The sequence below is a fragment of the Aphanomyces invadans genome (genome assembly GCF_000520115.1).
Source record: "Aphanomyces invadans strain NJM9701 unplaced genomic scaffold supercont1.52, whole genome shotgun sequence".
NCBI lineage: Eukaryota > Oomycota > Saprolegniomycetes > Saprolegniales > Verrucalvaceae > Aphanomyces > Aphanomyces invadans.
The window spans coordinates 242,917-267,964 of record NW_008580197.1 but is presented as its reverse complement, the minus strand read 5'-3'; the positions used below and the strand labels follow the sequence as shown (position 1 = coordinate 267,964).

At 54.6% G+C, this 25,048-nt stretch overlaps 9 protein-coding genes across 25 annotated transcripts; 4 read left to right on the top strand and 5 right to left on the bottom strand.

Moving 5' to 3' along the window:
* Nucleotides 1–779: 779 nt before the first annotated feature.
* On the bottom strand, nucleotides 780–2,664 carry H310_13523 (hypothetical protein). Its single transcript, XM_008881069.1, has 3 exons — nucleotides 2,129–2,664; nucleotides 1,129–2,070; nucleotides 780–1,072 (listed from the first exon to the last, which is right to left on the bottom strand). The coding sequence occupies exons 1-3, from the start codon at nucleotides 2,621–2,623 to the stop codon at nucleotides 821–823; spliced, it is 1,689 nt and encodes a 562-aa protein (XP_008879291.1). The 5' UTR covers nucleotides 2,624–2,664; the 3' UTR covers nucleotides 780–820.
* Nucleotides 2,665–3,418: 754 nt separating this feature from the next.
* H310_13522 lies at nucleotides 3,419–6,029 on the top strand. Of its 2 annotated transcripts, XM_008881068.1 has the most exons (5): nucleotides 3,419–3,764; nucleotides 3,818–4,136; nucleotides 4,193–4,288; nucleotides 4,340–4,461; nucleotides 4,547–6,029. In XM_008881068.1, the coding sequence occupies exons 1-5, from the start codon at nucleotides 3,423–3,425 to the stop codon at nucleotides 4,634–4,636; spliced, it is 969 nt and encodes a 322-aa protein (XP_008879290.1). In that variant the 5' UTR covers nucleotides 3,419–3,422; the 3' UTR covers nucleotides 4,637–6,029. The 2 variants fall into 2 exon arrangements, with proteins under 2 accessions (XP_008879290.1, XP_008879289.1); XM_008881067.1 differs by having other exon boundaries at nucleotides 4,193–4,461.
* Nucleotides 4,982–7,908, bottom strand: H310_13521 (hypothetical protein). Of its 3 annotated transcripts, XM_008881064.1 has the most exons (7): nucleotides 6,638–7,908; nucleotides 6,529–6,575; nucleotides 6,012–6,378; nucleotides 5,948–5,962; nucleotides 5,425–5,686; nucleotides 5,234–5,377; nucleotides 4,982–5,186 (listed from the first exon to the last, which is right to left on the bottom strand). In XM_008881064.1, exons 1-7 carry the CDS (start codon nucleotides 7,881–7,883, stop codon nucleotides 5,066–5,068), a joined length of 2,202 nt encoding a protein of 733 aa, XP_008879286.1. In that variant the 5' UTR covers nucleotides 7,884–7,908; the 3' UTR covers nucleotides 4,982–5,065. The 3 variants fall into 3 exon arrangements, with proteins under 3 accessions (XP_008879286.1, XP_008879287.1, XP_008879288.1); XM_008881065.1 differs by lacking the exon at nucleotides 5,948–5,962; XM_008881066.1 differs by having other exon boundaries at nucleotides 5,425–6,378.
* Nucleotides 7,909–9,029: 1,121 nt separating this feature from the next.
* H310_13520 (ubiquitin-conjugating enzyme E2 2) lies at nucleotides 9,030–9,711 on the top strand. Its single transcript, XM_008881063.1, has one exon. It carries the CDS (start codon nucleotides 9,113–9,115, stop codon nucleotides 9,572–9,574), a length of 462 nt encoding a protein of 153 aa, XP_008879285.1. The 5' UTR covers nucleotides 9,030–9,112; the 3' UTR covers nucleotides 9,575–9,711.
* Nucleotides 9,031–11,555, bottom strand: H310_13519 (hypothetical protein). The gene is made up of 5 exons (XM_008881062.1): nucleotides 11,103–11,555; nucleotides 10,763–11,055; nucleotides 10,482–10,704; nucleotides 10,018–10,292; nucleotides 9,031–9,969 (listed from the first exon to the last, which is right to left on the bottom strand). Exons 1-5 carry the CDS (start codon nucleotides 11,508–11,510, stop codon nucleotides 9,687–9,689), a joined length of 1,482 nt encoding a protein of 493 aa, XP_008879284.1. The 5' UTR covers nucleotides 11,511–11,555; the 3' UTR covers nucleotides 9,031–9,686.
* A 298-nt stretch (nucleotides 11,556–11,853) lies between these two features.
* On the bottom strand, nucleotides 11,854–14,278 carry H310_13518 (hypothetical protein). Its single transcript, XM_008881061.1, has one exon. The coding sequence runs from the start codon at nucleotides 13,892–13,894 to the stop codon at nucleotides 11,963–11,965; it is 1,932 nt and encodes a 643-aa protein (XP_008879283.1). The 5' UTR covers nucleotides 13,895–14,278; the 3' UTR covers nucleotides 11,854–11,962.
* Nucleotides 14,279–15,283: 1,005 nt separating this feature from the next.
* Nucleotides 15,284–17,061, bottom strand: H310_13517 (hypothetical protein). Its single transcript, XM_008881060.1, has one exon. The coding sequence runs from the start codon at nucleotides 17,043–17,045 to the stop codon at nucleotides 15,483–15,485; it is 1,563 nt and encodes a 520-aa protein (XP_008879282.1). The 5' UTR covers nucleotides 17,046–17,061; the 3' UTR covers nucleotides 15,284–15,482.
* A 1,372-nt stretch (nucleotides 17,062–18,433) lies between these two features.
* H310_13516 (hypothetical protein) lies at nucleotides 18,434–21,268 on the top strand. Of its 13 annotated transcripts, none has more exons than XM_008881050.1 (7): nucleotides 18,434–19,022; nucleotides 19,084–19,176; nucleotides 19,594–19,937; nucleotides 20,141–20,204; nucleotides 20,292–20,624; nucleotides 20,684–20,798; nucleotides 20,857–21,268. In XM_008881050.1, the coding sequence occupies exons 1-6, from the start codon at nucleotides 18,463–18,465 to the stop codon at nucleotides 20,760–20,762; spliced, it is 1,473 nt and encodes a 490-aa protein (XP_008879272.1). In that variant the 5' UTR covers nucleotides 18,434–18,462; the 3' UTR covers nucleotides 20,763–20,798; nucleotides 20,857–21,268. The 13 variants fall into 13 exon arrangements, with proteins under 13 accessions (XP_008879272.1, XP_008879280.1, XP_008879274.1 ...); XM_008881058.1 differs by having other exon boundaries at nucleotides 20,269–20,624; XM_008881052.1 differs by having other exon boundaries at nucleotides 20,141–20,177; nucleotides 20,292–20,754; nucleotides 20,839–21,268.
* Nucleotides 21,269–22,507: 1,239 nt separating this feature from the next.
* On the top strand, nucleotides 22,508–24,698 carry H310_13515. 2 transcript variants are annotated; one of them, XM_008881046.1, is made up of 6 exons: nucleotides 22,508–23,068; nucleotides 23,169–23,264; nucleotides 23,321–23,471; nucleotides 23,520–23,718; nucleotides 24,001–24,064; nucleotides 24,112–24,698. In XM_008881046.1, the coding sequence occupies exons 1-6, from the start codon at nucleotides 22,530–22,532 to the stop codon at nucleotides 24,413–24,415; spliced, it is 1,353 nt and encodes a 450-aa protein (XP_008879268.1). In that variant the 5' UTR covers nucleotides 22,508–22,529; the 3' UTR covers nucleotides 24,416–24,698. The 2 variants fall into 2 exon arrangements, with proteins under 2 accessions (XP_008879268.1, XP_008879267.1); XM_008881045.1 differs by having other exon boundaries at nucleotides 23,520–24,064.
* The last annotated feature ends 350 nt before the right edge of the window (nucleotides 24,699–25,048 follow it).

Genomic DNA, 25,048 nt, shown 5'->3' with positions numbered 1-25,048 from the left:
ACGAGAGCAACCTCGGCAGGCGTACCCTGGGAGCATCGTTCACTGGATTCGAGACGGGCATCGTCTCAGCCACGTATGAAATATCGCAGGACGCAAAGTTCTTGCGCAGCGAGCGGGTCGAATGCGCTCCTTCGGCTGTGTGACCATTCCGTTCAATGCGGTCTTTCGCGCAAGAGGCTGTGGCACTGTCCATGGACTGCCTACAAGTCAGCCCAAGCGAATCTAGCGCTGCAGAACAGGGTCAAATACCGAGTGCTCTTGGAGCCGTTCGCCACAACGCCTTGAATTGGCGTGTGGCAGGGCGAATTTCCACGACTGTGTCGACATGCCAACGTGTGAAAACATTGTGCACCGAGTCGTCGCCCTGGCGCAGCTCAGCATCGGCCAAATGGAGGCCATCCAACACGCCATCTCTCACAAGAATGTTGCGCAAGTGAGGTAGAGGAACACGGGGTACCCCTTGACTTGCAACCAATCTCCCTTGATCAGTCCAAGCAGACACTGGCCTGGGCTTTCATCGAGCGCGAGGAACTGCTCAAGGGGGAACCACACGTCGTCCGCAGACCCATCTCTCCTAGTCTCCCGGACGAGGCCGTTGGTTTATCCAAGTGTCATGCGAGATTGCATGCGTCGTTGCCTCCTCTGTCCAAGGTCGCAACGATCGAAATTGGCAGCGTCATGCCGTGGCTGGGGCGATTGTTCTTGTCGATGGCGCAACATGGTTGCGGACGGCGCCGCCACAACATGCCACCAAGTTCCGTCCCGACGACAAAACAACCCATGGATGGGAGGTGGGGTCGGCCTCCCATGTATTCCAAAATTATCCATGTAAATGGCCTTCGAGCGGTCCTGAAATGTTGTGTTTGATCGAGTGGTGAATTTTCTTGATCGCGTGATGTGTCGGGTGCAAGATGCTCACTTTGTGGTCCATGGGGGGATCTTTTTTGTGGGGCGCGGCGTGCGCATTGACGGGGGCTTCGTTGATGCCAAGTTCCCTCATCATTTCGGCAAACATGCGTCCTTGGAACCCGGCTTTCGAATTCGGAAACGTCTTGGTCACCATCAGCCGCACCTACACGCGCGAGTCGTCGTCGTCCATTGTGCTTGGCCTAAGCTCGACACACGTACCCGGTGATAATTTAGCATCGCCTCGTTGGCGCGGTCGCGCCGCCGAATCCACAACCAAAAGTACACGGCCCACAGAATATTGTACGTCGTGTACACGGCCGCCATGATGACCATCACGTGGAACGCCGCGTGCTCGTCTTCGTGGCCCATCGTGACAAATGCATTCGCGACCGAGATCGCGCACACGTAGTAAAAGCTAAACGTGACGTAGTGGTCGAGCATGGTCAGGTACGAGATTTGCGGGATCGCGCCGGCTACGACAAACTTGTACGTGACGGCCGTCAAGACCATCGTGAGCGAGATCAAGAGGCGCTCGCCCGTTTCGATCGTCTTGCCTTCGTTGTCCAAACAAAAGCTCAGAAACCCCATGTACGTGATCAGCGTCACCGGAATCACAATGTGCGTGATGTAGTACCCGCCGCGGCGCTGCAAGATGATGGAAAAGTTCATGCGCGGGTAAATCTTAGCCGTCGTGCTTTCGTTGATGTCGCTGAAAAACGCGGTCGCGACCACGTAGTTGCCCGTCGCCACGTGAAACACGTTTGACAACTGGAAGTTGGTCACTTGGAAAATGCTCGGGTTGCGGTAATTCACGGCAAGGACAGCGCGTTCCTTGGGCAGATGCAGTTGAATCGGAATGGTCATCTCTTGCTGGTCAAACGGGAACGCGTGCAGGACAAACTGGCCTGTCAAGATGGCCCGGATGCGATAGTACAGCCGGTAGTCCATGTGCGTGTCGCTCTGCAGCGCGTTTTCGACATACTCGCTCGAGTGTGTGATTTCGCCGACACTGTCGACAACGTTCAAAAACTGCACCGCGTGGCCTTCGTGAATGCCCAGCGCGTTGAGAAAGCTCTCGACGTACTCGCGCTTGACGTTGGCCAGGCTAATGTTGGGAAGCATCAGTTCCAACCGCGCATCGGCGCGAAACACTTGGCCCACCTACACAGAAACCCCACGCCGCCGTGATGATGGCCGATTGGACGCCCGCGCAACGTACCGTGTTGACATCGAACAGGCTAAACACGGTCAAGCGGCTTTCAAAGTTGAGCGGCGTCGTGAGCGCGACCTCGACAGGGACGTTGGAAGCGGTCGTGACGTTGCGCACAATCATATTGTCGCCGTCAACGCCGGGCGCCGCCTCCCACTCAAACGTGCCAGTGTCGGACGGGATGGCGCTCCGGCACTGAATCTCTCGGCCGTCGGCGGTGATCTTTTCAACGATCCAGATCCCGCCCGGACCGGCCGTGATCGCGACCAAGTGAGGTTGCTTCTTGAGCACCTGCGCACGAATCTTGAGCGGGACAGCGACTTTGACAACGATGCGATGCTGCGCCCCCGGCACGTGCGTCAAACTCACGACAAGCGACTTCCACCCGAGCGTTGTGTGGGATTCGTGCAAAGCGGCGTTGTGGACGACAGACCCAATGCGCGACTGCACTGCAAACATCGACGTGACCTTCTTGATGGCATCTGCAAAATGCGAGATGGGCATCGCGGTGGCGCTCTTGGAACACGCAAATGGTCGACCGTTTCCAACGCAAACGACCATTGTAACTGCACGACGCGAAACCCCAACACGATGAGCGAATCGTCCAAATCGTGGCACTGCCTGCAGCTCTGGACCACCGTCGTGGGCAGTCGAAACATTCAAGCATGAGCAAGTCGTGGTCGACTGGTGTGGCCTGCGAGCCGTCCCTCATGCCAGTCGTCCGTGATGGCCGGCCTGGCGTTGTCGTTCGTGCGATGGCCCTTGTGGTTCATTTCGAGGAAGGGTCTTGCATGCAGAGAGGCACATGACCCCGACCGTGCTCACCTCCGAACTGGCTGTCCACATCGTTGTTCAGCCAGCCACGAACCGAGCAAGGGGACCTGGTTGAATTGCCCCTTATTGTAGTTGGCGCATGCAACGCACAGGCACCACACACCCTTTGAGTCCCCCGGCATCAAAGACGTCTATCTCCACCGGTGCCTCGAACGTACGCCGCTCAAGACTGCACCACCAAATCCATCCGTTGGTTGACCACATCGACTCCACCATACTTGAATTGCCAAAGCCCCAAGTCCGCTTGGAAGCCCAACCTGTTCATCACTAGGTGGAGCACAAGCCACTCGTCGAGTAGGCTCCTCGGTCGCCAACGTCTTGACGGGGGCTCGACTTAGACAAAGCGCTTGCTCGAATAGCTGTAGCTATTGCACTCTGATATTTCTCTTTGGATATGATAAATCATAATATTTTGGACAACCTGTGATATTTAATAACCCTCGTGACCTTTCGACACCAAGATATGGCGATGGTAGTGCAGGACACCAACACGATGAACGAGTTCTTCGCGACCGCCGACGCAGCGCTCCAACCGAGTCCAGAAGAAGCGATTCAGCGCTTGGCTGCTGAGATCCTGCGTGACATTGACTCGTATGGAGATGACGACGCGCAGCACAAATTGACGGAAGACGCTGTCCAGCACCTTGTCGCGTCGTACATTGAACGGAGTGGTGTGATGTCTCAAGTTTCCCCGTCGCCGTACCGAGCGTCGCTTGGTGGTTCCAGTCATATTCCCCACGAGCCATTTCCACCTCCTCCCTGTACGACCTCGCCGTTCGACGACTATCGTACCAACTTTAAGCTCTTTCAGGTATAACGTCGTGCTGGCCATAACCATGCTCAATGTGTCGACAATTCAACCAGGACATGCGAAGCCAGCGCGAGGCTGAGTTTACCAAGCATCTGAACGCAATCTCTAGAAACGATGCAAGCGCAAGCCATCGCGACGACGACAGTGCTAGCAGCAGTGGCAGCGAAAGCGCGTCATCTTCGGGGTACTCGTCGGACGATGATGTTGTCCAAGGTGATGCCGGCATGATCCGTCAGCCACCACTTGCAACTTTAATGGACGCGGGATGTCAAACCGATCGCCTTCCGAGGGGAGTCGATGTTGGCACATCGCCTGGCGCCGCCGATGGCTCGCCGTCCCATCGAGACGCTGGAAGTCCATCCACCCTCGCAGGTACATACAAACTCCCTGTCGGCCCGTGCAACTCGATGGACGGAGCCACAACGTAGAGCCATCAGCCATTTCTGCAACTTTTGTTCAGCCACGATGCCATTTTCCGTGCGACGTCCGCATGCAAGCCAAGAAGGAAGCATTCCACATGTCGGGTACGGTGGCTCCTCCTTTCAGAGAGTTTATTTCTGCGCCGACGAACCCAGTCCAAACGAACGAGCCGAGTCGTCCAGCCGTGAAGGAGTGCGGCATCATGACGTCGGTGCCTTCGTTGCGAGATCATGGGACGGCCATGAGTCCCAAGAGCGTATTTGTCGCGCTGCTCAAGGTATCCATTCCCCGCTCCTCGACTTGTGTGATTTGAATGGAAGTTACAACGCTCCACGTCCCTGGCGTTGATGGCCCTTACGTAGACCAAAGCGGTGGACTCGTCGTTGGCACGTCCATGCGAATTCGAACTGGACTTGTCCAACTTGAACTGGCACGCTCCAGGTGTGCCATAGCCAGGCGAGACAAGCGCATTCGAATTGACCACTTGGGAGGAGCTCATGTCGCGAGTGCGATCCATTCGACCCAAATCCCAACTAGGCAGCGTTTGAATGGAGTGCACGGTGCCAAGAGAGCGCTTTCATGTTGGCCTGACCAAGCCTGCGCCTTTGCAAGTCACAGCGTTTGACCGCTACGTTGCGACCTATGCCGCTGAGTGGCAAGTGAATTGGGCCATGTCCAGGCCATTGTCGCGAGGACGTCAGCGGTGGGGACATGATGGCAACGAGTCGAAGTCCAGGGCAACGGCGTCCGTGCGAACGATTGCGTCTTCTTTTGCTGCGATGTCGACACTAGTCGACGTTCGGCGAGAAATACAAAGACGACGTTTGGCAAAACCGATTTTTTCGTGGACTGCCACGATCCACAGCGGCAAGCGACACGCACTACAGCAACCCAAAGCCTTCTGCCTGACTGATTGCGACCATGAGTCGCTCTTTTAACTTGTCTTGGCTCGCGTACTCTGGCAGGAGCAAGTGATTGAAGCAAGTGTGGGCTGTGGGCAGTCTATCATTTGCCTTCAACGTCCATGCCATGTCGACCATGCACCTTACTTGTTCGAGTCGGGGCCGTTGCGCGAGATGACAAACGTCATTTCGGACAACCCTCGGATCGGGACGCGATCGCTACCAGTGCAAAACTTGAGCAGTTGCTTCTTTTCCTCGACGGAAAACCCGTGCACGACCGTCCAAAAATACCTGCACCGCAAGTCAGCCAACGCACATGCCACACATTTCAAACCAACTTGATCACGTCGCTTTGTTCCGTGTACCCGTCGTCGTAATGCGTGACCGCTTCGAGCGCGTCAAAGTCCAAATCGGGCGAGCCACACACGAGGAGCTCCAGCTCTTCATATCGAAACAATGCCAGTGCGCTCCCCCCACAGACCAAATGAAATCCACGGTGAAAGGCTCCATACTGCCGCTCGACCGCCTCAGTGGTCACGTAGTGCACATATTTGGCCACGTAATCTTTGCGGTTCGCGTTCGTCACGTTGATGGACTTACCTATTGTTCAATGACATGGTTTGTCGAAACACCCGACCGATTGCATATCACGACAAAACGACAAAGGAATAGCACGATTCGAATCAGCGAAATATTCCAAACGAATCCACTCGACTCTATCAAGTACCGAGACGCACAAAGCCAAGGTAGCACACCCGTGCAATCCATCGTCGCCACCCTCGACAACAAAATCTGACACACTCCAACGAAAAAATGGCATGGACAAATCACCATGACACGATGCGATCCAAACCGACTTGCCTCCATCGTCGGCGGCTGAAAAAACACATTGCAATTTTGGCGGATGAAAAACGATCGATTGTACCGTTCGGGACGAGGTCCACCGTTTTGACTTCGCCAAACACTTCGTAAGACACTTCGAACGCGCGTTGGTACACTGCCTCGACGTCCCCGTCAAACTCGAGCATCTGGCGAAGGCCTTTGCCCAATGCAGGTTGGCACAGCTCGACGTCTTCGAGTGTTACCGGTTGATCCATGAGTTTTTTGTACACCAAGCGGGGAAAATGGAGCTCCAGGATCACGCCATTGTAGATGGCCAAGCCGAGGAGAATCCCAATCAACTCAAACTCCATCGTCGACTCGAGCGAGTCGCAGTTGAACCACAGCGTGTGCGTCTCGTTGTCGGCTAAAAACATGCCAAAATTCGGATCCAGCAGTTCCCGAATGATAATCTACCACATCGCATGAACGGGAATGAATATTCCGTGGGGAAAACGTGTGGCAATAGTCGATTGGACGGCGCTCAAAACAAAATCCTGTACACGGCATTCTTCAAGAAAACCCACAAACCCATCCTACGTGAAGTGTCTCGGCCAACGCACCTGGAAAAACTCCTTCTTGACGCCACCTTCGTCGACCCCTTCTTCGCCTAGTCATCGACCCATCGTCGTTTGTATCTGTCCACTTCGACCATTCCATTCTCTGCCATACCAAGAAACTTGACTTTAAGGGGTTTCTTGAGCTGGTCGGAAGAAGCTTGAACAAGCTGCTGGAGCGCATCTAGCACAACAAACTCGCGTCGGACGCGCAGCACGAGGTACGGCATCAATCCGTCCAAGCTTGGGGTGCTCGCAATCGAGTCCTGCACCGTGATGCGTTGCTGATACTCGGAATCAAAGTGCAGCACGAGGCTCTTGGATGCCGGGTCCAGCACGAATGGAAAGTCGCAAAAACTGAGGTCGCTCAACGGACGGTTCTCGTGGGCTGGGCCGGCGACACTCGAGTGCTTCAAGTAGATTGCGGATTTGGCATAATCCGTCAGCAGATTGAGTTCCGAGTTGACCGCGTCGTTGTAAAATGCCGTGAAATCGCAGAATTTACGGCTTGTTTCGTTGATGACGTGCAAAAGCCCCATCAAGCTGCACACAGCAAACAACTTGTCCATCTTGAGCTCGGACCCGACCAACGAAAGCGTGATGTACTGGTGAAACACGTCCAGCAATCGATGGAGGTCGTCGATGGGGTAGCTTGCCCACCGCGCTCGAACTATCTCTTTCGTTGAATCGTCCAAATAATACATGAGCTTCGCCATCCCGCCGACAACTTGCCGATACTCGGGGTCAAACAGCAGCGGATGCTCGAGAATGACCCAAAATTGATGCAAATCCGACGATTCGGTCCACTTTTTGCTGTTTGTCCACGGCTGATTCACCCACGATTGAAGGGCGTTCCCCATCGTGTTTGCAAGGACCGGATGGGACACAAGCATCGCCAGGCCCTCTTGGATTTCTTGACGAGAATGACCCGGAAAGCAAGATATGTTCAAGTGCTCCGAGTGGGAGAACGTGTCGTACACGAGCGATTGCATGCTCGGAAGGGGCAATGCGTTCGCCTGAAGGAGGGCCAGGGTCAGCGCAGTCGATAGCGATGGGGTGGGGCTTGTGACAGGAGTGACCACTACTGGCGCAACAACTTTACTTGGTGTATTTGATGTGTTTGGTATCGAAGGTGCTGATAGTGGTGGTGGTTGCGATGGTTGCGCATGAAGTGTTGGGCCTTGTGTAAAGGACGCGCCGGAGGTAGACGAGTGCAAACGTGTCAACGCTTCAGCAACGGCGTCGTTTGGATTTAACCCCGTCGCTACAAGCTCCATGTACAGCTGCTGGAACTTTTCCTTCAATGCGGCGGCTTCATCGGCCGGCATGGAATCGCGCGACGGCGAATCTTGTCCTTGCATCCCAACAAAGGATTTCGATGCCGAGAATGCTGGTTGGGTGTCCGGATAAATATCCGGTGACGAAAGGACACAAGCACAATTCGACATTGCGACGTCGCGAGGCACAAGCTGTGCCGCTACTTGGTGATGCTCGTGCAGCCCACGACGACGACTATGTGGCAGATTTGAATCGGTCAAGGAGCATGGACGGACGCTGTCCGCTCCGTGGAACTCGATGGATTCCACTTGTGGATTCTGTGCCGAGTGGTGCTGAAAAAACACCTCGTGGCAGAGTCGCTCTCGAGGTCGGTGCCAAGTATCCATCACAAACACACAGGAACTTTATGTATGGGTGTGTTGGCTACGTAAGACCAGACTCTCATGCACCATCGTGGGCAATGGGGAATCGGAACGGATCACAACATGCTGCCTCACAACGGTTCGCAATTTCTGACATCATGCAACCACCACACCTTGCAGGAGGGTCTATTGGGATTGGCTGAAATAGGCGACGTTTCGATTCTATTTAAGCCAATCGTATCTCACTGATTGACTTACCATCACTGATTCTCGAGGAAAATAGGCTGAGGGTGGTCTCTCGCAACTAGAGGACAGCGTCTTCCGTCGAGCCACCGCCACGTCATGCTCAGGGACTTGGCAGGCTGCTAATCAAGCAAAGTGAGGCCCAGAACACGGGCGTCTAAGTTGGAGAGCGATGTTCATGGGTCTCAGAACAGGTTCACGTGTATATCTGTTGGGACGTAGCTCCGCAGTGTGTCGCGCTTGGATGCCGCGCATAGACAAGCATTATCCCTCCACGTCGTCCCAACGTTGTGTTGGTGAGGTACAGCCAACTTGCCAGGGAACATCGATTGCGGAGTCGCGCCAGAGAGAGTTGGCAGATACGTTGCCCTTCCACCGAATTCGGTTCCGACGCTTCTAGAATATATTAAAACGACGGGGAGATGACATGGCATTGATATATTCCATGCAAATCCAAACCTGACAAATAATGTTTTCCAAATAACACTATATACCTACACAACCATTTATATAGTGTGGTATCTACTCTTGGAGTTTGTGATTCCTCACATAAAATAGTATATTTTATACAAAATAGTATATTTTGTGTGAAGAATGTATACACTATTTAAATTCTGTCGTCGTGGCTGACATCACTCCTCCTTCTGTGGTCGTGTGGGATAAAGCGGGTGCCATTGAGAGACTGGCGCAGAGGCATCGACGAAACCATGTCCACGGCCGCCCGTCGTCGATTAATGCGCGATTTCCGCAAACTGCAGAACGATCCGCCGTCTGGAGTCAGCGGAGCTCCATTAGACAACAACATCATGGTGTGGCAGGCCGTGATCTTCGGTCCAGACGACACGCCGTGGGAAGGCGGCACGTTCAACCTCCTCCTCGAGTTTAGCGAAGACTACCCAAACAAAGCGCCGTCCGTCAAGTTTGTGACCAAGATGTTCCATCCCAACATTTACAACGACGGGCAGATCTGTCTCGACATCCTGCAGAACCAGTGGAGTCCTATCTACGACATCTCGGCCATCCTGACGTCGATCCAGTCGCTGCTGTGCGACCCGAATCCAAACTCCCCCGCGAATTCCGAAGCCGCGCGCCTATTCCAGGAAAATAGACGAGAGTACAACCGCCGTGTGCGAGAAATCGTCGAACAGAGCTGGGTTGCGTTGGCGTAGGTGACATCCCCTCCCAAACAACGACATATTTTGCTCTTTCCAGTGTCGTTACGGCCTTGTGCCTTGAGCAATGCTAGTATGGCTTTCGTCCTCAAATCTGCATCTCGAAACTCTAATCGAACTCGCCGAAAGGAGCAGTCGCGTTTTCTTGAATACGCCCCACGAGCTGGTTGGAGGACTCCATGACAGGATTGAAGTTCGCCGACTGGGCTTGGCCGATGCTTGCTAGGGGCACGTCGGCGCCGAGGTCTCTGAGGGCCGCATACGCTTCGTCTCCGCATCCTCTTATGGGCATCGCGAGTCGCAGTTGCGACTCCACATGCGGGTCTTCCAAAATAATCGGCCGCAGGGCTTCGTTGCGCACGACCATGTTCCGAATCGCCAAGCTCGCTTGGCTATGGTGTCGTCCAGTATCAATGGCAAGTCATGGCTGGATCACTCACCGCAAGAGCGCAACGTTCGACGGAAAGCTGTGCATGGCGATGCCGACGACGCAATGCGCTTGCAACCCCGCGGCCCGTTCGCAATTTGGCGGCGACCGCAAACAAATGGCGGCGATCGTGGCACACCCGAGAGTCTGGAGGTACGCTTCCTTTGGATGCTGCTGCATAATCGACAAAATCCACGGCAGACACGACGTGGTCACGACCGTCTTGTACTCATCGACCGCCGCCAAATTGCGCAGCAAGCCCAGGCAACGTGATAGCAGCGCTCGATGCTATGTCCAAGATGTTCAAGAGTCGGGTTATTGACGAAAGGATGCGGCTGGCAGTGAGCCAAGATGAACGGCTCAAAACACAATCTGAAGTTGTCAGGTACAGCCGCACTCAAGAGCTAAGACCACCGGAATTGCATGATGTTACACCAACAAAACACAAATGGCAGGCCAATGCATGGACGAGGTTACCTGTGCATGTTGTTGGAAGGTCGGGAGGAGGTCAAGGATGCCCGCGGTCACAAGTTTGCGGCAAGTGTCTTCTGTGATGGCGAGTTGCTTAACCACGGCGAGCCACGACGATAACGTGTCAGGGTCCCTTGATTTGTCCTGGAGGAAGGGCATGACCGCGTCGATAATGGCATGCTCCACAAATTGCTTGATGATGTCGTGCGTTTGCGAAAACATAGACTCCCTATGGAATTCTCATGAAATGTCGCAGCGTTCGGGCGAGAGGTTTCATGCATGCATACACGTCGTCATGCACGGTGAGGACGCGAATGACGTCTGCAATGTCCTTAGTTGATGATGCCGCTGTGCTTCCATCCGAGATCGTGGAGCGTTCGCGGAAGAGCACAAGGAGTCTCGCGACGATGCCATGGGATGCCAGTCGCTTCTTGTTTACCTCATGTCGAGCGCAAGTGCTTTTCAAGCACAATAACGCAGCTGTCTGTGTCTCGACGTGCGACGACAGCACCCCGAGATCGAAGGTGGTAGCAATTCCGGCGTCCCCGACAAGAGATTGATTGACTCGATTTCCAGCAACCTAATCCAAACGATGAGATATATTGCAGACGACAGCATGTGCGATACCATGCATTGAATCGTGGTAAATAACATGATGCGCGTGTCAACTTCGAGAACTGCAGGCAATCGTTGCACCAAGATCACCGGGCCATTGGACCGTCCAGCCAGTTCCTTGGCACCGTCGCTGACCAGAGCATCGTTAAATTGTTCCTGCAGGGTTTTCAAATGTCCTTGGAGGCTGATCTCGTCGTCAGACTCGTCGGCCTCGATCGCGTGCAACGCCGTCAAGACAGGGTGCACAACGTCGAGACCTTTGACAACAGTACTCAGGTCCACCCCCTGGGACTCAAACTGGGTGACGGCGTCAGCAATTGCATCTTCCTCGGACATGTCAAACTCCTCCATGTTTTCACGCACGCATTCGTTGAATGTTTCCTGCGTTATGTGCCTCTTTGACGCTGCTGTTGCCGCCATCCTCACCGTTCTGTCGGAAGATTTCGACAAGGCCGTAAAAAAGAATACACTGTATAAACTGGAATTTATGAAAATGAATATTTGTTTGATATCTCTCTAATCTTGATCCAACCAGCCCGATTCTGATTGGACAAGACATGGTGACGAAAGGTCGCCGAATATCTCACATTTGTCAAATGCCCTTGAAGCAACCATGATGGGACAAGACCAGCCCCCATCTTGAAAGAGTGTAGACGGCTTCGACGGCACGTTCGGCTTGCCAGGCGAACGAGTATGGAAGTTCTAGTGATGTTCCTCGTGGGGAGGCTGTACGCTCGCTCCTCGTAGGTGTGAAGTGCGTGTGGGGCGTTGCGATTCGAGTCACTTACATCAACTTACGTAAACTCGTCGTGCAAAATAAGGGATCATACTTTAGAAGACTTGAAACTAACGAACCGAAGGACGCGGTGTACCTACGCCGCATACTCCAAGTCTCGCTGCAACAAGTCCGCGCGGCTTTGGTTCTGTCGGAGAACATTCATCGTGTGTTGCATTTGAATATTCAGCTGCATGAGTTTGTGGGCAACTGGATGGTACGCGGCGGCGGGCTGCTCCTGTGACCGTGAGCATGTGGTTTGTGAAGAGGGCGGCGACGTTGGCGGGGGACTGACCGGCACCAACTCGCGGACGCTGATATCGAGGGCGCTATAAACGCTCTCTGCATCGTCGTCGTCGTCGTCCTCGTCATCAAAGTCGAGGATTGGCAAATGCAGCTTCGACGCGATGGAGGTTGGCACAGTCGACCCGCTTGAGCACGTGTTGTTGGCTTGCGCCGCAGAAAAAGTGGCTTTGGCGTTTTCGCCAGCGGCTCGGCTTGAGAACTCCAATTCATCCACGGACAAGTCGCTGCTGCGCCACATCGAAAACTGATCGTGATGGGACAGCACATCCAACTGCGACAATCGGACCAATTGATCCAAAAACGTCATGTCAACGTTGCCGGCAACGCTTGATCGAGCAACGTCAGAAATATGGGGACGAACTCGAGGAGTCGATGGTACGGCGTTCATATCCAGAGGAATCGCGTGTTCGGGCCCGCGTGCTGCAAGTTTCTGTTTCAACTGGGTCGAGAAAGGTGGCAATGGCGCCGTTGGTGCTGGACGCGACCGTTCGACTCCAGGACACGTCCGTGGCGTCGATGGCATGAGGTCGAGCGGGGACGCGACGGGTGCATTCTTGCACGACGGACAGAAAAATCGACTCACGATCTTTATCCCGGAAGCCCCCACCAAGTGAACGACACGGTGTTTCTCCAGGCGGTCCATCTTGGCGAGGCACAGCGCGCACGTTCGTGGGGCTTTTCGAAGGAACTCAGGTACGTTCCATGTTGAGGATGTGTCGGAAGAGGTCGTGTGAAGAAGTAGCGCGTTCGAGAGGCGAATGGAGGCCGCCACGTCGGCAGCGCCTGCGATGCTCACAAGTTGCGGGAACGTTGTCAAGTCTGGAGGCAACCATATCGACGACGGAGACGATTGACTTCCCAGGTCGATGGAGCAGTGGGACATGACCAATGTGCACCCGATGGGCAGGGTTCGAAAGACATGGCGCAATGACACCTTGATGCGCTTGATCGAGAATTGGTCGAGCGGGGGACAGATCGCCGGCAAGTCAATGGACTCCATGAGGCAGTACCCGTACTCCACGACATGTCCTTGTGCATCAGTGGTACGGGTGACGCCCGCGGACTCCATGTAGCACATGTCGCGGTGCTTGGTCAGCGATGGCCATTTCGTCGCCGCCCATTTCAACCCGAGGAAGCGGTACTTGTCACTAGTAGTACTCGATGTACTAGTTGGAGACATACTAGACTCGAGAATCGCGTGGAGAACTTCGCAATCCACGTGCTCCTTGGGCATGAGGAGCGCTGAGTTCATGCGGAATGCAAAGCTGTTGTCGGCACACAGGCATGTCATCACGTCTTCCATTGTCCCCGAGATAATACCTGTCGCCATGACTTGAGCCGCACCCGTTGAATGCAGGGACTGCGGTGGGTGGGTCGATTTGTACACCTTGAGACTGCTTGATGCGACTGGCACCGTTCGCACACACTTCCAGTGGGTGCCCATATCGCTCAGCGTGGTCTCGCATTCAGCAATCGCACGCCCGAGGAGCTTTTGGCTCAAAGCGCCGTACTGAGCTTCTTCGTCAGCGGTCAAATGGCATGGAGGAAATCGTGTCGACGACGACAGGCGTCGCATTGTGGGGGTGTGTCGCTTCATGCGACTCGATGTGCACGGATGAATCGAGAATGTCGAAATCAAGAAAGGGCGCTCGAGATTCGGGGCACACCAACTTGATGATAAAATGTCGCTCGTGCTGCAACGATGACCGGCCCTCGTGGCCATCCTCGGCGTAGACAGTCCGCTTCATTCTTGACGGCTTTATCAGCGCAAGCACCGTAGTCGGACGGGCGCCATCACAGCATCACGTCTCCACGCAAGTAGGTGCTTTCAGAGATGAGTCACATGCACGAGCTCGCTGTCGCGATCGCCACGACCTCCTCCTCCTCGCCGCGTGGACCATGTGGTGCTCGGGGCCACCGCCCGTGGCACGATCCTTCGAATAACGCCACTTGATTGGCGGAAGGCATGGCCGGGTTTGTCCCCATCGCCACTGGTGTTTTTCCCATGTACCGATCGTGTGATGCAAAATTGCAAAGAAACGAAATGCTGACGATCCTGGCACATAGAGATGCAAGGGCGTGTCGGGGCGGGGGGGTCGACCCCGCCGCTGGTACTGCGTGCGGAGCCGCCGAGACGGCAGACCCGACGCGCCCACCAGCGTGGCCACTACGTCGGACGATCGCGGGCTGATCGGTCGAGTTTCTCGAAATGAACCTGCGGTTCGAATCAATTTGATACAAACACACAACCTGGCGGCGCAGCGCGCCGTCACAGACGCACGCCAGGTGGCACGACGACGGCACGCGCAACCGCACTTTCGCACTGCTTCTCCTTGCGCCAGCGCTGGCGCGTCGACGTGCATTTCACAGGCATCCCATGGACACATACACCACACGCGCGAGGCCCCTTGGCCACCAGCTCCCTTTTGACGTGTCAGCGAGCTCGGTCGCGCAAGGTTCATGAAGTTACAAGTCGACGATGTCGGCGGGCGGCATGTCCGTCTCTCGTTTGAGTTCCACGGGCGCAAGCACGGCCGACACGTTGAAGATTCACCCAGGTCGCTCCGCTTGGCCCAACCACTCACCATAGTGAATCTCAGTGCATTGTAACAAACACGCGCTCGTGACTCGGAGGGCGACCCTAGTAGTACATGTCCGTCAACCCTTGCATAAGCACGGCGTGTCAACACGGCGCTGATCAAGGAGGAACGGTGGGCCAAGGGCGGCGAAACCACGTCAGTCCACTGGCGGACATCATCCGCACAACACCACGAAGCGGCCAGTACAGTATGACATGCTGGTGTTTTATTTTCCGGCCTGTCGTGCGAATCGTCTTGAGAATTGTATGAAGTCGCAATATAATCGGGATTGAATTCGAGCGACACTCTCGGCGTCGTTCTCAACGAGCAGCACCCTGTCTTTCGCACCGAGACCGCGCGAAACGACAACTCAGCTGTACCCCTCTGGCGCGGATGGATGCACGACTGGTATGTTTCATCTTGGACTGCGCGTGTCTCATGAAAACAAGGTCGTGCGTCGCAGGCACCCAGAATGACACGAACGACAAGCGATGCCTTGTTATTTATCATGCACTGTATAACAGGATATTGTCGCCCCATGGCAAAGTATTTATATATAGAGGTTTTCGACGGTGGCGCAGTAGAAGAATTGAAGTCGGACTCCTGTATAAATAGATAAAATTGTACGTATACTGACGACCGTGCAAGTCAGAGGTGCATCCGCTGAAAGAGGGTGTCAGTGGTTCATAATGATTCAATCTATAGTAAATAAGTGGCCGCGACCCATCGGTCTCACGTCGACATGGTCGTGCCTTGGAGGCTCGTCATGCGCAGCCGATTCCTTCGCATGATGTCGACCGTGTTGTCCATTTGCATGTTGAGGTGCACGAGCTGTTGGGCTAGGATCGACGGCGACATGGTGGGGCTGCTGCCGTTGCTGCTGTTGTTGCTGCTTCGGGGGCTGCTATCGTACAGCCTCACGCTGTTCGAGAGCATCGAGTAGTGCGAGTGGCTGGGACTGGCGTGTTCGTACAACACGGCGCCGCTGCTCTCGGTGCTAAACGACGTCGAGTTTTCGGACAGACACGTCGAACGGTAGTCGAAATCCAGGCCACTGTACACGGATTCTTCTGCTTCATCGTCGTCAAAGTCCAAAATCGGCGGCGGCAGGGGCGCCAACTCTTCGTAAATCGACGACAACTCGGACATGTCTTCCGACAAGTCGTCGCTGTAAATGGTGGCGCTTGACGGTTTGCTCACCATCGAGTACGACGAAGGAGCCTGTTGTTGTTGGAGCAAAAAGTTGGTAAGGTCTGGGCCGACGGGGGACGAGTCGTTCACGCCCTGTCGAAGGCTAGCCGCCAAGCACACGGGGCAAAAGTACTTGGCAGCGGTTTTCACACCAGCCCCAACTGCTTCGACGATGCGCTTCTTTTCCAGCTTGAACTGGCTGCCGTTCTCACAGAGGGCGCATTCCGAGCCACGGTTGAAGAGAGATAGTCGGTTTGTCCAGCTCGCCGAGCTTGCGTTGGGCGACGAGTTGACCTGGTCCAGCAACGCCTTTGACAGCCGAATGGATTCAGAGACTTCGACAGCACGGGATATCGATAGTAAATGTGGCAATGTACTGAAGTCCGTCATCCACGTGGGAAGGATGCCCGATGGGTCAACGGTGCAATGGGTAACGACCATGGTGCAGCCCAAAGGAAGTTCGCGGAAGAGATGGCGCACACTCATCTTCGCGCGCACGATTGAGTACATGTCGAGATGTGGGCACTGTGCCAGTTCAATCGATTCCATGATGCTGTAGCCGTACTCAAGAAGCTGTCCTTGGTTGTCCCGCGCTTGGGTGATGCCGGTCGTCTCGAAGAAGCACATGTCGCGGGTCTTGTTCATGGTGCCTCCCGGCCACTTGGTCGCACACCACTTGATTCCGTTGAATCGAAACGGATGCGTGTTGTCTTTGGTGTTGATCGCGTGCAGAACTTCACAATCGAGGTGTTCCTTGGGCATGAGGAGCGCCGAGTTCACACGGAACTGAAAGCTGTTATCTGCGTACATGCAGCTCATCACGTCGTGGAGCGAACCGCGAACGATGCCCGTCACCATGAGCTCAGACGGCGCATTCGGCGATTTGGCTTTGTACACTTTGAGTCCTTGGTGCAGTCGGACAAACTTCCACTGGCCGTCGATGTCGGCTAGCGTACGTTCGCAATCTTGGATCGACTTGGTGAGAAGCGCGGACGCTTGGACACGGAACTGCTTTTCCTGTGCCAACGTCAACGTCGTCAGCGGGAACCGACTACTGCCCGCGCCATTCGAAGACGTCGACGCGGCCGAGGACTGCTTCTTCATGTGGTGGCTACCGAGGAATTTGTCGAATGATTGCTAGATCCTCCGCTCCTCCTGGCACCACCAGCAGGCAGGGAAATCACACGTTTGTCCCGTTCGAAAACACACGTTCTGCCCCCTCTTCCCTGGGAGAAACACCTCGCCCCTTCGGAGATCCGTGAATTGCGCGATTTCTCAGATGCGAGAGTAGCTGGAATAAAAGTTTTTCCCAGAAGTCCCTTCAAGGTACCACCGACCAGTCGGTTCTTTGACACCCACCCCCACCCAACGCAACCACCGACCGACACACAATCGATATCGGTGGATACATTCAAGTCAACCGTGATGATACATGAGCGAATCTTGTCCCGCATGTCTCCGTGACATGCAGCGTGCGTTGCTCGTGGCAGCATCTCCGCCGGAGTTTGGTCCTGCGCGCCATTGACCATCGCCCAGTACAAACGTGTGATCCTGATATTTTTTTACCTTATCCTGATATTTTTGTTGCGCCCAGTTTCACGGTCGATCTTTTTTATCACCAGCAAAACTTCAGCAACGTTCCGGGGGGGGGGTCTCGCTACAGTAGATGTTGGGGCTCGGGCACACGATGGATGGGCTGATGGCATCATGGGGCGCCAGGATGGGTGGCAACTAGCTCGACTTGCCAACCTCGAGTCCAACGAGCATCCTTCAGTAGCGGCCAAGGCACCGTCATGACGCCATCGGGTGCTGAGAATTGTCGTGACAGTTGGAAAGGACATTCCGCGCGTGTTTCGAATCTGCCACCGTGCTCCCACAACGATACGAGAACACTGGGACGTTTTCTCGTGCTCCCGTCATACCGAGCGGTTCGGCCGCGCGCTCGCCCTCGATCGCGCCTTCGCTGTCTCGGCACCTTCACATCCCCACGTTAAACACGTACACGCACTCGAGTTGCAGACGGCTCGACTGTCGTACGCCATACCTAATTGACTGCATGGTTGCGCTCGAAATATCGCAACATATCACACCACGCGAGTTTCGGCCAATTCCGATAGTTTTCATTCCACAATCGAATACTAAAGTTCAAGTATTGAATTTCCTGGTATCCGTCAATTTTACCAACCCATATGTGCAATATGTGGTGTGCGGTTGTAGCAAATAAATCCGAATTGGCGCCACCGAGGATCGAGGGACACCATGAATTGATGAGACATCGCGCTTTCGCGAGCCCCGTAGAACCCGCCACTATCAAAGCTGGTAGCCCTTCATTCACAGGCGTTGCTCAAGCCTGGCAGAGCAACCGTGTAGGTGGTTGCTCCACCTCGGCTGTACGAATTCAACGACGTTCGCCCCGTTCAACTTCACACTATTTAAAGAGTGTGTGGTCGAATTCACACTATTTTATGCACATGATTCACAGTATTTCCTACCCGCGCCGGCCAGCGCCATTGCCAAGTCGATGTCCCGGCATGGGACGGAGAGGTCCTTGCCGCGGTCGCGCGCGATGCCGCTGATGATGATGTGCATCGTTTGCTTGTTTGTTGTGTACATATACGTGCTCAACTCGTCGATTGCCGCGATGAAGGACGGCAGCGACGTGTATCGGACGATTAGCCAAGACCAGTGGATCTATCAGGTCGAGCGGTACAAGGACTTTTCGTCCATTCGTCGCGGCATCATCGTGTGTGTGTTCGACGCAATGATCCCGATGGCTGCTTCGTTGGTGCTCGAGCTTCGCGCGCTCGGCAATACCGAGTTGATTCAAATGTACCATTGCAACGGTGAACTCTCGGCCGCATCGTACCGCATCCTGTACATGATTGACGCGCATCTGGAAATCGTCGACGTGTGCAAGGACTTTGTTGCGTCTGGTCGCCTTTCCACGTCCAAGGTAAGCGACTTCCGAAGCTTCTGGTTGAAGCCATTGGCTCTCGTCCACACCCGACTGGTCGAGGTCATCCTGCTCGATGCCGACGACCTCCTCTTCCACGACCCGAGTCAGCTGTGGCAAGTCCCTGGGTACGACTGTCATCGAATGGAGTTTCGTGGTCGGGATTGCCCATGGTGTCTCGTGCTGTAGCTACAAGAAAACCGGAACGATATTCTTCTTCGACAGGGAAGTCGCCAAGGCCGAGTACTTGAACAGCCGGTCGATCCACCGCTTCCAGCGCATGTACGTGTCGATCCACATGGTGGATGCCTCCATGTCGTATCTAAATGACGTGCTGCTTTGGATGTATTTGTTTGATTGCAAAATGACGTGGGGAGTTTGGACATGTGCGACATCGAATCCGTGTCATGAAAATGGCGTCCAGGAGTCACTTCAACGTATCATTTTTTTTCAAACTTGACGCTGGAAGTGCGCAGTCGAGTGGACGAGCGGTCAAAGTGACCGTGCTTTCGTGCATCACGTGTTGGAATCGTTTGCCGAGAGTTTCTCGTCCAGTTGCAGGCATCTCTAGTGTGGTGTCGGTGCTGGTTTTGCCATCGCGCTCTTTCCTGTTTTCGTCTGCAACATGGGCTGCGTTGTTATCTGTTGTTTTTTCGCCAACGACGACGGCAGACCGTCCCATCGTTGTTTCCGGGATAGGCAAAACCTCCATGCGCTGATTGAAACGTTCGATTACGCTCGCTTTGGGCTGGTGAAGCAGCCGTCCGAGTACCTCCAAAGCACGCTCGCATGGAATGGCCACTCGGCGCACGAACAAGACTCGTCGATTGTGGTTATCAACAAAGCGATCGCGCCGCTCGCGATCGACGTTTTGTTGCACTTGGTCCTGGTCACGCGCTATCAACTTGAGTTTTCGTACGGCGACAAGGAATTGTTTTGGCTTGCGTTTGAATTGGCCCACGTGCCGTACTCGTTTTCGCCGTGGGCCAACACCGCCGCCGCGATGCCTGGCGACATGGCCCAGCACCCCGACACGATCTGCGGTACGAACGTCGCGCGTCTGTTGATGCAAGTTGGAGCACCCTGTCGATGTGTCGTTTTTCGTTGGTGTGCATGGGCTTCAACATAAGCCATGACACACGAGCGCACTATTTTTGGTGCGCCGTGAGTGTGTTCAAGAGAGAGAGAACGACGTGTTGGTTGTGGCCGTGTTTGACCGCCATGTCGTCGTCATCTCTGATCGTAGGCGGCCTTGCGCAGTGGATGCCACTGGCCGATGCCAAGTCGGTGCTGCTCCACATCAACGGCGGGTACGTTGTCTGGTCGTCGATGCTCCGGTTTCCTCACGACGGCATGTGCACCGCGACGGAGTAGGTACATTTTTAATCCGTACATAGACCACGACGTCCACTCGATGCAAGATGCCGCCGGGCGTACACACCAACTCCTCGCCGCGATTCCGTCGCACGTATCGCGCCAGCGCAAACGATCCAAGCCGCTAACGACTCCCGAAGACAAGGCCAATCCCGACGGATACTGGCCCCAGGAATGCCTGTACAAACGCGGATCGGAAGCCATGCGACCGCAAGATGTAGCATCGATCCAGAGGAGGGTTCACAGTGCTGTTCGCATTGCCTCGTTGCACCAGCGCGAACTCGCTCTGGACAAAAAATCGGACACCGCTCGACGACAACGACGACTGGGCAACGCAGACAATGGCGCTCAGGAGGGTGTGTCCCCGCACCCATCAGCGCTCGTTTCCCGTAAACGTCAAACGTCGTTGTCCTAGATACAACGTTCGGGTCGTGCACGTGGTCCGCAAACTGCAATTCCCCACGTGCAGCGTCATGATCGGCGCATGTACGTGATGCGCCGGCATCGAAAACACTGGGCCCGCCGTCGAGGTGCGCCATCGCAGACACAAGACTCATCCTGCCTGCACAGACATGACCCTATGGGCAGGATGGAACAATTCGCATTTGTCGAGGCATCCACCATGCAAGATTCATCTGGAAAGAGTCGTAGCGCATGAAGGCACGCAGTCGTGTGTCCACGGGTATGGACACCACTTCCTTGATCGGGCCGCCTTCGTCGCCTTCGATGAGCTCTGCACAGCGTCCAGCGACGACCCAACAAACGAGCCAGTCGACGCACTCCCACACGATCGATGTCGCGAGAAGCGTTTGGCTGGCAGACGGAAAACTCGTACAGGCCGGAGTTTGTGGGAATGGACTTTGTGTCTATGCATGTTGTGGGCAAAGCGATGTTGAGAACGATGATGAAAATGGACTCTCGGTCCTTCAACGCGACGAAAGGTTGATTTTGGCAATAATACTTTGGCTCAACAAACGCACGCTGGGACGGCAACGAAGTGCATGGAATTCAGCATCGCGCCTCGCTCTCGATTCACACCAAGTCAGCCACCCCAGGGGCACCGGTGATAGCAGCACCCATGAGCGTACGGAACGGCACGGGCGACCTGCGCGCAGAGATCCACCTACTCATTCGTCTGTTTGCGGCAATGCTTTTCGTCACTCAGCACGTCACTCCTTGCCTTGGCCCTTCCTCTTGACGAAACTTCATTATGGCTGCGGCATAGGGCTTCGACAGCGCTGCAGCGAACTAGGCGTAATCCAAGCTGATGGGCTGCTACTTGACGCGGTGTCAGAAGCCACCGCGTCAACTCGGGCGTTAGCGATACCTACCGGGCACCCTTTCACATGAGATAGAAGCAATCATGACAATGTTCCCAACTGTGTAGGCAGTTGCCACTTGGTGACTACGATCACAACGGCGCAACGAAATACGCTGGACTCGTGTGTTGCCATACTCACAACGAACACGTATTCCCTATATGGGTGTTCCAAACATAGCAAGCTCCATTGCTTCCGATTGCGTCCGTGGGGACTGGGATGTTGGCTTTTGCATCCCAGTCGTTGCAACGGTAACGCAATGACCCCTGGTCCTGCTCGAGAAATGCACGTGTCTCGGTTTGCCAACCTCGGACGTTGTTGTGTCAGCCTTTGCAAGGTCGTGTTTGCTCCTCGTCGGCGTTCTTTGCACCCGAGAACACTTGAAAAAATGTTCGTGTGTTTGCGAACCAACTTCCATCTTGAGATGGTAGCGCCCTGTCGGGGGCGGACGAGGTCGGCGATGCCAATGGCGGCATCCGATCGTGTGTTGTGCGCTGATGAGCATTGTTGGATACTTTTGTGGATATTTGTCAACGCCGTGCAAATATTTTGATTTTTCGAGTTCGATAAATTGCTCCTGACCGTCTTCACGAGCCCCCTCTGTTGGTGTATTTCAGTTCGATATTCTTGGCAAATTAATTGGATATATGCAACAAAGGATTAATTTTTCCGACACATAGCACACGACCATCTTGATAAGCCCCCGCTTTCGGCGTGCTTTCAGGTCCACAAACAGAGTAGAAATCACCGTTGCACAGCCTAGCCTACGTGAACTGCGAGCAGTGAGATAGCAATCGAGTTCTTTGTTTTGGTCGAGATTTGAGGTTCCGTAGCTCTGAAATTGACAAAATATTCGGCGTTTTTGTGCAATTTTGAGTTATGTTGGAGGAATCGGGCCAATGGGTGTGCAGCATTCGATCGTGCCCATCACGTCGGAGTACCATGGCACCGCCGACGACGTCATGGACGTTCAAATCAGTGATGCAACCACGAGCACTTCTCCTTGTCGGCTTTGCCGTGTGGTGTACGATGGCTGTCCTTGTTTTGAAAGGGACCTGGTCGTCGATGGGCGAAGTGTCTGTGCGAGCGGAGCACCGACAGCATGATGCAATCCCAGGGAACTCGTCGCGGGGCATCGTCATTTGCTTGCACGACGGCATGGTTCCGATGGCTCTGTCGTTAGTGCAGGAGCTCCGACATCTTGGCAACAAGGACGTGATCCACATGTACCATTGTGGGGCCGACGAGATTTCGGCGCTGTCGAGAGCAACGATCCTGGCTGTGGACCCGACCGTCCAGTTTATCGACGTCTGCACCGACATGGTGGCGTCAGGTAAGCTCCGCGAGGACCAGGTGCCATCTTTCCGAAGCTACTGGCTCAAGCCCCTCGCGCTGATCCACTCCAAGTTGAATCACGTGATGCTGATGGACACTGACGTCATGGTCTTCCACGATCCAGCGCTTCTCTGGGATATCCAAGGGTACGTCGGCCCCTTCGAGGCATCATGAAATATCTCTCGCCCTCGATTCCGTTCTACCTTACTTGGCTTTCGGGCGATGCTTGACGCAGACGTTTTGTAGGTATCGAGACACTGGGACCCTGTTCTTCCGCGACCGCGAAATCATCATCCAAATGTTCCTCACCGACATCGTCGAATTCCCCGATCGCACAAAACAGTACGTTGCTAACTTATGTACAATCTCCCGTCGCGGCGTCACGATGGCCGCGGTAGGCTGGCCTTGCATGCGCTCGTCGAAACCTTCGACTATGCAAAATTCAACCTCGAGTACAATCCGTCGTCCATGCTGCTCAATTCGCTCGCGTGGAAGGGAGATGCAGCCCACGAACAAGACTCGTCTATCACGCTCATTCATAAATCGAGGGTACGGTCGAGGCGTAGGTCGATCGTCTGGCACGTAGTGTGATTGCAGGCGTCGGTGGCCATGGACGTCCTGTTTCACTTAGTCACGGTCGACATCCACCGCCACACGCCGATTTTTACCCACGGGGACAAAGAATTGTTCTGGCTCGCGTACGAATTGAGCCAGACGCCGTACTTTTTCTCGCCATGGGCAAATTCCGGGGCCGCGCGACCTGGAGATATGGTAAACCATCCCAATACGCTCTGCGGTACGTTGCGGTGCAGGCTCGCTGTCGTTTTTCCTCTCTCAATGAACGACACGCATCGGACAAGCCGTGCGCATCGTGTTTGGTCCTGCAGTTGGCGCTGCTTGGACGATTCACGTGGACGTCGAGGTCGATGGAGTCGCAACGTTCATGGATGGATCCCGTGCCTCATGTGGAATGATGAAAAATGTCGCAGTGTGCGTCACATGGATCGCGTTTATCGTGCGTGCATGGCGGCAGCAGTTGTTGGCGGCAAATGGCACAAGAAGCTCATTTCTTGCATAGGGGACTTGGCGCAGTGGATTCCAGACCTTCGGTACCAACACGCCCTGCTCTACATCAACGGCGCGTACGTACACATCATAATCTCAGCGAGTTACACTCGACACGTCGTAGGTACGTGTTTAACCCGCGTTCAGACCACTTGGCCGACATTCCAGACATGGAAGGGCGTCGGCAAAAGTTACTGAAGTACTTGCCGACCCACGTGTCGGCACAGCGCCGCCGATCCAAAGCGCTCGTGCGCGCCCACGACCCCGACAATTTGTGGAGCGACATTTGTCTGTACAATCGAGGGTCCGAACCCATTCGACCGCAAGACTTGGACGCCATGCAGCGGAAGATCAACAATGCGATTGACATTGCGATTCAACTCGACGCAGTCAAAGCGGCACAAACCTCGCCCGCCCCACTCGCGTAACACCGGCAATGCCTGCCGCGACAATTGCCACCATTCGCTCGAATTGGAGAGGCCTGTCGGCGCAAAGCTAGGCTGCAAAACCAATACATGCCCGTGGCTGCAAGCCCAACGATATCGTCATCTCGTCTGAAGTTTCCATCGTCGGGCACGATTCTGCCTCGTGTTCCACAAGTTCTATCAACGACGCCCGTTGAAAATCACTCCATATATACTTCCTCCGTTCTCGTGTCCTGCTTGGCAAAGTGGCCATTCAGGTATATAACCAATAACACGTAGTTTTCTCATTTGTTGACCAATCGGATTGAAATGTCACAAGTAATATGGAAAAAGTGTGATACAGTATGCAAATGTCGGCAGTAATATGGAACAGAGGAAGTAAGTGCGCAATAATTAAGTGCGTGTGGACACCTCGAAAACCCGATTTGCGCGGCGGGCAAAATCAAACACCAGAGCAGCATGCGTGGAAAGGTATTCTTGCTTGTCTTTCGGCGCCGTACTGTCCACCAGCGCCATATTGATGTACCTGCGCTATCACTACAGCGCCTGCCTCCACAAGGAACTTGATTATAACCGGTGATGTGTAGATGCATGACATGATGCACGGCAGCCATGTGACATTCATGGTTCAGGGAC